Source organism: Octopus bimaculoides, chromosome 28 (genome assembly GCF_001194135.2).
Source record: "Octopus bimaculoides isolate UCB-OBI-ISO-001 chromosome 28, ASM119413v2, whole genome shotgun sequence".
In the NCBI taxonomy this organism is placed as follows: Eukaryota; Metazoa; Mollusca; class Cephalopoda; order Octopoda; family Octopodidae; genus Octopus; species Octopus bimaculoides.
In genome coordinates this window covers 15,211,140-15,223,445 of record NC_069008.1, presented here as the reverse complement: position 1 = coordinate 15,223,445, position 12,306 = coordinate 15,211,140, and the positions used below count along the sequence as shown (strand labels likewise).

Here is a 12,306-nt window from a genome sequence, read left to right as displayed (position 1 = left end):
CCTAGTACACTATTTGTTTTTCAACTTTTGTAACCGGTTGCAGACTCGGATAATTCACACGATCCAGCAACACTGGAGTTTAAAGGTCAAGGTCTGAATTTCCCGAGTCCTCTCTCTCGTTCGCCAGCGCGCATTTTTTTTTTTTTTTTTTTCATATTCGTTTACTACATGTTTTACACCTATCACACTATTGTTTTTTCATTTTTGTGATCGGCTGTCAAAGTGGGATTACTGGATCCTGTGAATTATCTCCACCCACTCCCGTCACAAAAATGGAAGAACAAATAGTGTACTAGGTGTAAGATTCATCTATATTTCGTTCAAGAAATAGAAAAAGGTTTTAAAAAAGATCTCATGTACTATAATGAGAGAAACAAATTCGTAAATACGGTATTGAATATGGTTTCACTATTGAAAAAATGGAGAGAGTGATTTAGCTGTTGTTCTTAGCACATCTCCACCATTGGGATCTTTCTGAAAAACCTTTTCTATTACTCAAACGAAAAATAAATGAATCTAAAACAATTTTCCCTCATAATTTCTGATATGATCAGAATCTGCACTATCTGAAGTGTATTTGTAAAAATTTCACTAATAAATATCCATTTTTCTGAAAGTTCTGAGGAAATAAATTTGGGACGGTGGACACATTTGTGTAGATATGCTGATTGGGTTTTCTTCATAAATTTTTATGATGTAGATTACAATCTTGTTGCAAAAAATTAAATTTTGAGGACTACTCTGCATTTCCTTTCTGGAATGAAATTAAATGAATATCTTTTAATACAATGAAAATTACGACAGATATTAGTATTAAAGTTGAAGGTTGCTTCTTAGTGATCTGACATCAATTTCAGATTATCTGTGGGGTAGCCCTGAACCTGATTTGAAATTACACTGTTCACATTAAACCCTTCCCTGATTTCTCTAAAATGATAAATTCTAATGCCTACAACTGGTGTTATTTTTGAAGCATTAATCATGTGTAATACTCAAGATGGTAAGTTAGGGGTTCCTACATAATAGGGGAGAAGAAGTGCCTGGAAGAGTGTAACAGGAATAAAATGATAAAAACACAAAATAACATTGTAGTTTTGGGTAAAACAATGATTTTTCGAAAACATAATTGTGTGTGTTTGCATTTCTGTTTCCTCACAGTCACACCATGTCACAATTGTAAATGAGTGCATTATTATATCCTAGATATACAATGCTAAAGAGAAAAACAAGATAGAATGTTTTTAATTGTATTTCTGCTCGGGGCTAAACAACAATGTCAAATTATAAGTTCAGTTGTTCAGGTAAATTTCCCACTTTTGAATCTGTATTTTTTAAGTAGCCTCCATATATTACACTGATGTTTCTTTATTATTTCAGAATATCATATGACATTGGGATAACTGAAGATACATCCTCAATATTTATAATCTTTTAAAACTGAAAGAAAATGATGTACAAAGCATATTCTTTGTAAGAGTAAACTATAAGAAGGAAAACAAGAACAATATATATATACATTGTGATTCAAGGAGAAAAATAATGGAAAAGAGTGAGAAGCTTGAAGAATTGATTTTCCATGAAGATATGATAAAAGACATAAAGAAGTCTTCATATGACTGATGTCTGTAAAAGGTCCTTCTCTCGAAAAAGTGACCTAACTGTACACAAACGTATTCATACTGGAGAGAAGCCATTTCATTGTGATATCTGTGGTAAATTGTTTTCTCGCAATAGTGTCTTAATTATACACAAACGTGTTCATACAGGAGAGAAACCATATCATTGTGATATCTGGTAATTCATTCTCCAACAGTAGTCACTTAACTGCACATAGACGTATTCATACAAGAGAGAAACCATATCACTGTGATATCTGTGGTAAATTATTTTCTCACAGCGTTAACTTAACTGTGCACAAACGTACCCATACAGGAGAGAAACCATATCAGTGTGATATCTGTGGTAAATCATTCTCTAATAATTGTCACTTAACTACACACAGACGTATTCATACAGGAGAGAAACCATTTCACTGTGATATCTGTGATAAATCATTCTCTGATAGTAGTGCTTTACCTAGACACAAATGTATTCATACAAGTGAGAAGCCACATCATTGTGATGTTTGTGGTAAATCATTCTTTTGAATTAGTCAACTTTCTACACACAAACGCATTCATACAGGAGAGAAGCCATATCACTGTGGTATCTGTGGTAATTCATTCTCTCACATTACTACCTTGACTTTACATGGACGTACTCATACAGGAGAGACTCCATATCACTGTGATATCTGTGGTAAATCATTCTCTCAGAGTAGTACCTTAACTTTACACAGACGTACACATACAGGAGAGAAACCATATCCTTGTGATATCTGTGGTAAATCATTCTCTCTCACTAGCACCTTAACTGTTCACAAACGTATTCATACAGGAGAGAAGCCATATCGCTGTGATATGTGTGGTAAATCATTCGCTCACAGTAGTGCCTTGACTTGCACACAAACGTACTCATACAGGAGAGAAACCATTTCACTGTAATGTCTGTGGTAAATCATTCTCTTGGAATAGTAATCTTTCTACACACAAACGTATTCATAAAGAAGAGAAAAGAAAAGAGTAGTTTGTGTGGTTTGTTCTGTAAACTTTTTTTTCTTTCTAATATTCCTGATTCATGTAATGGAAATTATGATTGTGAACATGGTCTTTCAATAATTTCAATTTCTTTCGTTTCTTTTAAAATTATCTTGCAGTGCCATGCTCTTTTTCTGTTCCTTTTTCTATAATGTAGGGACCTCTATTCTGAAACTGCTCCTCCTAGCAACCCTGCTTGTGGGTTTTGTTGAATGTCACTTCCATGATTTACTGTATATTGTTTATTAGTTTTTCAATGCTTCACTCATTAAATATCAACAATAACATAATTTATTTCTTTTACATTGTGAGGGTTACAGTAAAAGGTGTAAAATATGTACATAGGTAATAACCTCCAGTACAAAACAAAGGGATCACAAAGGAAAACCAAAGAATGACCTTGAGTACAAAACAAAAGAGACTGCAAAGGGGAAACATGGGGCATAAGTATATTTTGCAGGGCTGTCATTGAGATGAAAATTGGCTATGAGTACAGCAATGAATTTAGTGTGCAGCTAAGAGTTCACCATGGATTGGTTTTCAACCCACTCTTGTTTATCCTGATCCTCAAGGACATATTAGAGGAATTGAAGACCGGTTGCCTTTTGAGGCTCCTCTTTGCTGATGAATTTGTTATAGCACAATCTCTAATAAATTTAGAGAGGTCTAAAGTCAAAGGGCCTTATAATTATTTTAGCAAAGACCTAAATCCTAATGAATTAGGAAAGCAAATAAATTACCAATCCTTTAGGAAAATGACCCTGCTTGGTGTAGAAGATCGAAGACTATTGGTATGATGATGTGATGCATATGGAGAAGAGCAGCTGTATAAAGAAATGCCTATCTAATTATGGAGAGAATTTTTGCATGAGGTAGACCCAGGAAGATGTGAGAAATTATCTTCAGATTTTGAGCCACACAGAAGAGACAACAAGGGACCAAGACATCTGGTGATTTATTGTGCTTGAAAACACAATCTAAGCCAAATTGTGGCCATATATACAAGTATGTCCTTTACAGCCATGCCGTATCCCTCCCTCTGTCAAAAATCTCTCACAACCTATCTTTTCAACATTCCCCCTTCATCCACCCATGATCCCCACCTGCTGCAGCCTCTGCCACTCTCTTTCATATGCCTACCCATACATTTTCCATGTCCTCTCAGACCTGCCATTGGCTGGGGCAAGGCTACTTCTCTCACTGTCACTTGCTACAGTCACCTCCTCTTTATCTCTAAACATCTTCAATCCTCTTGAAATATTCACCTCTACCCCCACCCCCCAGTATTGCTCACATTCCCCCACTATCTCCTGTGTGTAGCTCCTGGTGCACTTCCAGTACCATCTGTTTCTGTCTTTCTCTCCTTGCTGTCTTCCCTTTTCCTACTGGAGTAGCTGACTATTTCCTCCGTAGTATGGCACCTATCTCTATCACTCTGTTATACTTTAACCTTTCAACTAGCACAAAGCCACCTCGATATCATTCCCTCTCCCATCCAAGGGTTGTTTTTTCTTACAAGCTACTTGATGAACCCACTGATTCTGGTGTCATGCTGAAAGCACAAATGTTGTTCCATATAAAGAATACCCAGTACATTTTGTAAAGTGGTTGGTTTAAGGAAGGCCGTCCATCTGTAGAAACAATGCTAAAACTGACAACAGAGTTTGGTGCAGTTCTTTGGTTTGCCAAGTCCTGTCAAACCATTCAACCTATGCCAGTATGGAAGATAGTCATTAAGTGATGAGGAAGATTCAGAGAGAGGTTTGCCAATGTTCTATTATACAAGGACTGAAGGCCTAAAGTGTTCTGGTTTGTGAGGCAGTGTACCAGAGAACATTGAGTTCTGGGGGAGAAATGTGTGTAGGATAGTGGCATGTTTGCACTCAGTGCTTCTGAAAAGAAAGAGACCTGGAAGTGCTATTATGAAAATGCAGAGAATAAATGAAAGAATCTCCCAAATACGAGCAGATAGGAAAAACAATTGCATTAAATTGAAACATTGCGACAAGAGTTATCTCCCGTATGTGTTTTATTTAACGATACCTATGGGCAATAATTGTACTTCCGTTTTTACCTTCACTTTGATAGAAGTATAATTCGAGCAGGAATTTGTTTCAATTAACTTCTACAAACACTTTTGATACTTTTCTCAATACACATAATTCACACACTTTATAACTATTCTTTCTTTTATGAAACATTTCCGTAAGTATTAAACAATGAAAACATTTAATCTTTTAATTCTGTAGACGTTCGGTTTTTGACGTGTCGATTGTTTCTGTCTCCCGCATCTTTTATGGATGAGAGATATCCATGATTTCTGCCAGATTTAGCTGCTATTTCTAGCTATGGCAAAGAGATGGCGGTTAATGTTTACTTTAACTCACGGTGACGAAAACAGAAAAGTGTAATAGATGTGAAAAAAATGTGTATTAAAGAAATATGAAAACAAAAATTTGCTCCAAAGAGGGGAGAGGACTTTAGGAAAATTCACAGGATCCAATTTTTTCCCTCGTAATTTTTAGGAAAATGGATATCTTTTAATGAAATTTTATTTATATACCTTTAAAACGGCGTAGATTACGATGTTAAACTTCAGTGTTTGACCCGAGCAAAAAAAAAAAATAATAATAATAAAAGTACAGTAAGTGTAAAACACTTTTGAATCTGTATTTTTTAAGTAGCCTCCATATTTTACACTGATGTTTCTTTATTATTTCAGAATATCATATGACATTGGGATAACTGAAGATACATCCTCAATATTTATCATCTGAAAGAAAATGATGTACAAAGCATATTCTTTGTAAAGAGTCAGCTGCAAGAAGGAAAACAAGAACATTATATATACATTGTGATTTGAGGGGAAAAATAATGGAAAAGAGTGAGAAGGTTGAAGAATTGATTTCTCATGAAGAGATGATAAAAGAGATAAGAAAGTCTTCATATAACTGTGATGTCTGTAAAAGATGTTTCTCTCAAAAAAGTAACCTAGCTGTACACAAACGTATTCATACAGGAGAGAAGTTATATCTGTGGTAAATCATTCTTTAAAAGTAGTCCTTTAACTGCTCACAGACGTATTCATACAGGAGAGAAGCCATATCCCTGTGATATATGTGGTAAATCATTCTCTCAAAGTAGTGCTATAACTGCACTCAAACATCTTCATGCTGGAGAGCGACCGTATCATTGTGATGTCTATGGTAAATCATTCTCTAAGAGTAATATTTTAACTAGCCGCAAACGTATTCATACAGGACAGAAACCATATTATTGTGATATCTGTGGTAAATCATTCTCTACAAGTAGTCCTTTACCTGCCCACAGACGAATTCATACAGGAGAGAGGCCATATCAGTGTGATGTGTGCAGTAAATCTTTCTCTCAAAATAATGTCTTAACTAGACATAAACGTATTCATACAGGAGAGAAACTATATCATTGTGATATCTGTGGTAAATCATTCACTCAAAGTAATGATGTAACTAAACACAAACGTACTCATACAGGAGAGAAACCATTTAATTGTGATATCTGTGGTAAATCATTCTGTCACAGTAGTGACTTAATTGTACACAAACGTATTCATACAGGAGAGAAACCACATCATTGTGATGTTTGTGGTAAATCATTCTCTCTGAATAGTAATCTTTCTGCACATAAACGTATTCATACAGGAGAGAAGCCATATTACTGTGATATCTGTGGTAAATCATTCTCTCACAGTAGTTCCTTAACTTCACACAGACGAACTCATACAGGAGAGAAGCCATATTACTGTGATATCTGTGGTAAATCATTCTCTCATAATAGTACCCTAACTTCTCATAAACGTATTCATACAGGAGAGACTCCATATCACTGTAATATATGTGGTAAATCATTCTCTGTTAGTAGTAGTCTTTATGTACACAAATGTATTCATACAGGAGAGAAAAAAGTGTAGTTTGTGTGTTTTTTCTGTAAACTTTTTCTCTTCTTAATATTCGTGTGATGGAAATCATGATTGCGGAAATGTTTTTCCAAAAATTTCAGTTCTTTTCTTTTAAAATTTTCTTGCAGTGCCATCCCCTCTTCCATTCTTTTTTCCATCAATTAGGGACCTCTAATCTGAAACTGCTTCTCCTGGCAACCCTATACATGGCTTTTGTTGAATGTCACTTCCATGATTTACTGTATATTTCTTATTAGTTTTTCAATGCTTCACTCATTAAATATCTTCAACAAGAACATAATTTATGGCTTTTTTCATTGTGAGGGACATGGTAAAGTTGTCAAATATGTACTTAAGTAATAACCTCCAGTACAAAACAAAGGGATCACAAACGAAAACGAAGAATGACCTTGAGTACAAGACAAAAGATAGTGTAAAGGAGTAACATGGAGCATAAGTATAGTTTAGTGCTCCACAACAGACTATTTTCATTTTTATATTAAACTTGGCAAAAGGTCTAGATTATAATTATCTTACGAAAATGGAAGAAAATATTTCTCAAGGAGAGTGTCATCCTTTTCAACTTCATCCCGGTTTTGTCAGGGGTCATAGCGCAATTCATTAGGAAAAGAGATAGCCAAGATGAGATGCAGTTTGGTTTTGTGCCAGAGAGAAACACTATTAATGTATTGACACATTTTTTGTTTGATGAATAAATACATACAGATGGCGTTTTTCTAATATAAATATATTTTGTTTGCTTTTAAAGTATATTAATATGTTTTGCTTCCTGTATACCTGAAGCCAGCTTCTTGACCAGGGATTGAAACCTCAGCCTGAATTTTTCTGGAGGATTTTTTTCCCTTCCCCTTTGTTCTCTGGATTCGCTCTTGGAAATTTATCAGAGTCAGGTGTTGACTTCCTGTGTCAAGCTCCATTCAATTCAGATTGGTTTTCTTCATCATCAACATCTGGTGTTAAATTCAATTGAACCTTGTTAACCCACGAAATATCCTTTGTTACTAGACCTAGTTTAGCTATGGAATTGTTATAAATACAGAAAACTAAATGGAATTGTTTTTTACTTGGCATCTGTGACACAGGCAACATACTTTGTGTTAGTGCTACCAGAGATGTACAAATATGTCTCCCTCTCTGCTTGGTAGCTGTCCCATTTCTGCTTGGCAAGTTTTAATGGTAAATGCTCTTTCCTTTTCCTTCAGTCACTCAGTAATAAACTACTATGATCAAAGATACCTACATGATGGACAACAAGTAGTAGTTTACCTCATAACAGTAAATTTTAATTACCAGAAAGGAAAACAGATTAATGTTTTGAAATGTAGAAAATTTATATATTTACACACTTCAAATGCAGACGAAACATACTTAGGGTAAATACAAAAACAAGTACTATGGTTCTAAATCTTTTAATCAAAATTAGTTTCTCTTTAAATTTTGTCTTTCTCTCTGTATATATATATATATATATATATATATATATATATATATATATATATATATATATATATATATATATATATATATATATATATATATATATATATACATATATATATATATATACATACAGGCAGATGGACGATACAAAGACAGAAAACCAGGATGGAACATTCATGGCTTTCAGTTCTTCAGTCAAATTTTATTAAAACAAGACACAAGTGAATTGAATCTCGTGATGTAAAGAATCAACACAGCAAAACGTGTGGTTGTCATGGTAACAAGCTGTTAGTGTCTGCTGATTGGCTAAAATTACCCAAATTTAATTACAAATAACATCAGATTCTTTAATTTGCGATACACAAAAATAGAAATCAATCTGAGCAGAATCAAAAGGGGCTGATTTTGCATATGAAATTAAATAGATCCAATTGTTTTACACCTTATTGGTTGAAACAATTATATACCAAAGTGGTGGGAGCAACTCATCTTTTGCTTTGCAGCGAGCTGCCTACGGCCAAAAATCCTGAGATGAGTTTTCTTAGGACCATTTAAAGTGCCATCAAAATGTATCTCTTATGCGAAATATTTCACAGGTAGCACGCATTATATCCCTTGAGCATTTAGTGTATAGATGTTTACGATCTAGTTTGGATTCTTTGCAATCAAATTTGATGGCAAAGAATCCAAAGTAGATCGAAAACGTCTTTACTATTTGGTTAATTAGCGTGTGTTACTCCATAGCGTCACCGGGTTATTTCTATCAATTTTTACTTGATTATCGGATATCGCTGATCACAATACACTTCCAGTTCCTTTTACTTTATTTGTGCCATTTGTTTTCTATTTTGGCCAAAATTGTCTAATTCATTGTGATATCTGTGGTAAATCATTCTCCAGAAGTAGATTATGAACGAGACATGTTTATATTCATTGTGAAGTGTATCAATCTGAAAATTCATTGCAACAAACACTTTAAACTCCATCTAAAGTAGAGTGAGTGTTTTTGGACCTTAGCCACAGCAATGATTAGTCCACTCATTGTGGATTCTTTCTTTACTGGAAAATTGATATAAAACTGTTCTTTTATATCTGGGAGGAGTTATATCCAATAAAGCCTAAAACCACACACACAGCAGATTTTGTTTGTCCGTTTAATTTTTTACATAGCTTTCTTTTCAAAGTAGTTTATGCTTGTCTGAGGCCTCATCTGTAGCTTTATCAATTTATTTGGCCAACAGAAGCAGGAAAGGAGCCAATTGCATACGTACATATATGCGCTTATGTGTTTGTATACATACACGTATCTATCTATCTTTCTATCTACCTACCTACCTACACACACACACAACTGTACGTTTGTATATCTGTTCGTGTCCATGTGTTTTCACTGATGTAAACAATGGCCTTCTATCCAAACAAACCTCGGTCGTTTGCTTTCAGTCCACTGCCTGATCCTGTTTTCGCTCCTTCACATGTATTGGTATATTGCATGTTCTTTGTGAATGAAAGTCTCATTGAGCTAGTGTCATTTGCTTCGTCTCCAGCTCCTTGTGTAACCGCGTTGGGACTATTTGCTCAACAGACAGGGAGGCTTATAAGCTCGCTTGGAACACGTGGAAGTTGGCACCAGGAATGTTAGGATGATTATAATCAGTGTTACTACTTAGAATTACCTTCACATAAAATACCTAAAACCAGTTCAAGAAAATTTTTGTGACAGAGACAGACCGAGAAATGTATTATGCTGAAAAGTACTGACAAGAGTTAACTCCCATGTGTTTGATGTAAAAAAAAAAAAAAAAATTACAAAATACGCATGCGCAGTAATTGTAGTTCCGAATTGGTATTTAAAGAATTTTCTATGGTACATGAATTTCTCTTTTCTACTTCACACACACACACTGAAAGTACGTTTAACACATATTACACACACATTATATAACAACTCTGTCTTTTATGAAACATATCCGTAAGTATTACACAATGAAACCATTTAATCTTTTAATTCTGTAGACGTTGTTTCTTATTTTGTCTTCATCTTTTATGCATGAGAGATGTTTATGATTTGTGCGAGATTTCGCTGCTATTTCTAGCAATGTAAGAGGGGTATCTATGGTTTGTGCAAGATTTCAATGCCATTTTTCAGTTATGGAAGGGAGATGGTTATGATCTGTGTGAGATTTGGCTGCTATTTCTGCCTGTGCAAGCTCCATTCTACACTCTCCATCGTTGCCGCGTTAGTCTGTTGTGTGTTTTAGTTGCAGAAATATTCTAAAGTACACTCCAATCACTGAAATATTCAGAATCCAATAATTTATAGAATGTTTGTTAATTGATATAAGTACAGATGTGTGCCGAAACCATTCGTAATTTGTTTTCTCATAACTTGTTCAAGGTGCTATACAGTGGGACAGAACTTGGAACCATCTAGTTGGGAACAAAGGTTCCTACCACAAAGCCACGTCTGAGCCAATTTTTGCAGGTTTTAGAAACAAAATATTTTTTCAGAGTCGTAAATTCCTTTATATATGAAACAGAAGCGTATTTAACAGCAAAAGCAAAAAAAAAAAAAAAAAGAAAGAAAAAGAAAAGGATAAAAATTACAAAGCAAGATATTATCTTATAATATTATTCTTGTCCTTTCTATCAATTTTGTGTGTGTGTTATGGTTAGGGAGGTAATGACTGGAATTAAAGAATATTTATTGAGAAAGCAAATGGAGACAAAGTCAGAAATAGTGGAATCAATGAAAATAGTATAAGAAACAATTGAAAACGAGAGAGAGGGAGATGATTTATATTCTATATTGTAAGATTTTCAAACACATAATTTGCTTCACATGACCAACTAGAAATGACAGCACATTTCTCTTAAATTTCACCTTTCATTTATGAATATTGAAGACTGTGTTGGATGATGTAGTCCTAGATATACAATGCTAGAGAGACAGGCTGAATGAAATGTCTAACATATTTCTGCTCAGAGACGCCTCAGGGCTAAACAGTCATTCAGGTAAATGTTTATTCATGTAGAAACGTAAATTTTCCACTTTTGAATCTGTATTTTTAAGTAGCCTCCATATTTTACACTGATGTTTCTTTATTATTTCAGAATATCATATGACAGTGGGATAACTGAAGATACATGCTCAATATTTATCATATTTTAAGACTGAAAGAAAATGATGTACAAAGCAAATTCTTTGTAAAGAGTGAACTATAAGAAGGAAAACAAGAACGTTATATATACATTGTGATTTGAGGAGAAAAATAATGGAAAAGAGTGAGAAGGTTGAAGAATTGATTTCGCATGAAGACATGATAAAAGAGATGAGAAAGCCATCATATGACTGTGATGTCTGTAAAAGGTCCTTCTCTGAAAAAAGTAACTTAACTGAACACAAACATATTCATACAAGAGAAAGGCTACAACACTGTGACGTCTGTGGTAAATTATTCTCCAACAATAGTCATTTAACTAAACACATACGTATTCATACAGGAGAGAAGCCATATCCTTGTGATATCTGTGGTAAATCATTCTCACAGAATAGTGACTTAACTGTACACAGACGTATTCATACTGGAGAGAAACCATATCACTGTGATATTTGTGGTAAATTATTTTCTGATAGTAGTGACTTAACTAAACATAAACGTATTCATTCAGGAGAGAAACCATCTCATTGTGATATCTGTGGTAAATCATTCACTGACTGTAGTAATTTAACTGCACACAAACGTATTCATACAGGAGAGGAACCGTATAACTGTGATATCTGTGGTAAATCATTCTCTCACAGTAGTAATCTTTCTAAACACAAACGTATCCATACAGGAGAGAAATCCTATCATTGTGATATCTGTGGTAAATCATTCTCTCAGAGTAGCAATCTTTCTACACACATACGTATTCATACAGGAGAGAAACCATATCATTGTGATATCTGTGGTAAATCATTCTCTGATAGTAGCGCTTTACCAAGACACAAATGTATTCATACAGGAGAGAAACCATATCACTGTGATATCTGTGGTAAATCATTCTCTGATAGTAGTGCTTTACCAAGACACAAATGTATTCATACAGGAGAGAAACCATATTACTGTGATATCTGGTAAATTATTCTCTGATAGTTGTGCCTTAACTAAACACAAACGTACTCATACAGAAGAGAAGTCTTATCAGTGTGATATCTGTGGTAAATCATTTTCTCAAAATGGTGATTTAACTAAACATAAACGTATTCATACAGGAGAGAAGCCATAT

The 12,306-nt window shown here is 34.4% G+C and overlaps 2 protein-coding genes and 1 pseudogene across 5 annotated transcripts in view; all 3 read left to right on the top strand.

The window, feature by feature from the left end:
* Positions 1-5,633, top strand: part of LOC106873070 (zinc finger protein ZFP2) — an 11,071-nt gene extending 5,438 nt beyond the window's left edge. For 2 of the 4 annotated variants that reach the window (XM_052977618.1, XM_052977615.1), the window contains one exon: positions 1,378-2,151. The gene's annotated coding sequence lies outside the window, so the exon portion shown is untranslated. Of the gene's footprint in view, positions 1-1,377; positions 2,152-5,358 lie in introns of those variants that run through there. The other 2 variants (XM_052977617.1, XM_052977619.1) reach the window with 2 other exon arrangements.
* LOC128251098 (zinc finger protein 239-like) lies at positions 2,148-5,352 on the top strand (annotated as a pseudogene).
* On the top strand, positions 3,110-12,300 carry LOC128251097 (zinc finger protein 271-like). The gene is made up of 3 exons (XM_052977473.1): positions 3,110-3,427; positions 5,632-6,579; positions 11,547-12,300. The coding sequence occupies exons 1-3, from the start codon at positions 3,110-3,112 to the stop codon at positions 12,156-12,158; spliced, it is 1,878 nt and encodes a 625-aa protein (XP_052833433.1). The 3' UTR covers positions 12,159-12,300.
* The last annotated feature ends 6 nt before the right edge of the window (positions 12,301-12,306 follow it).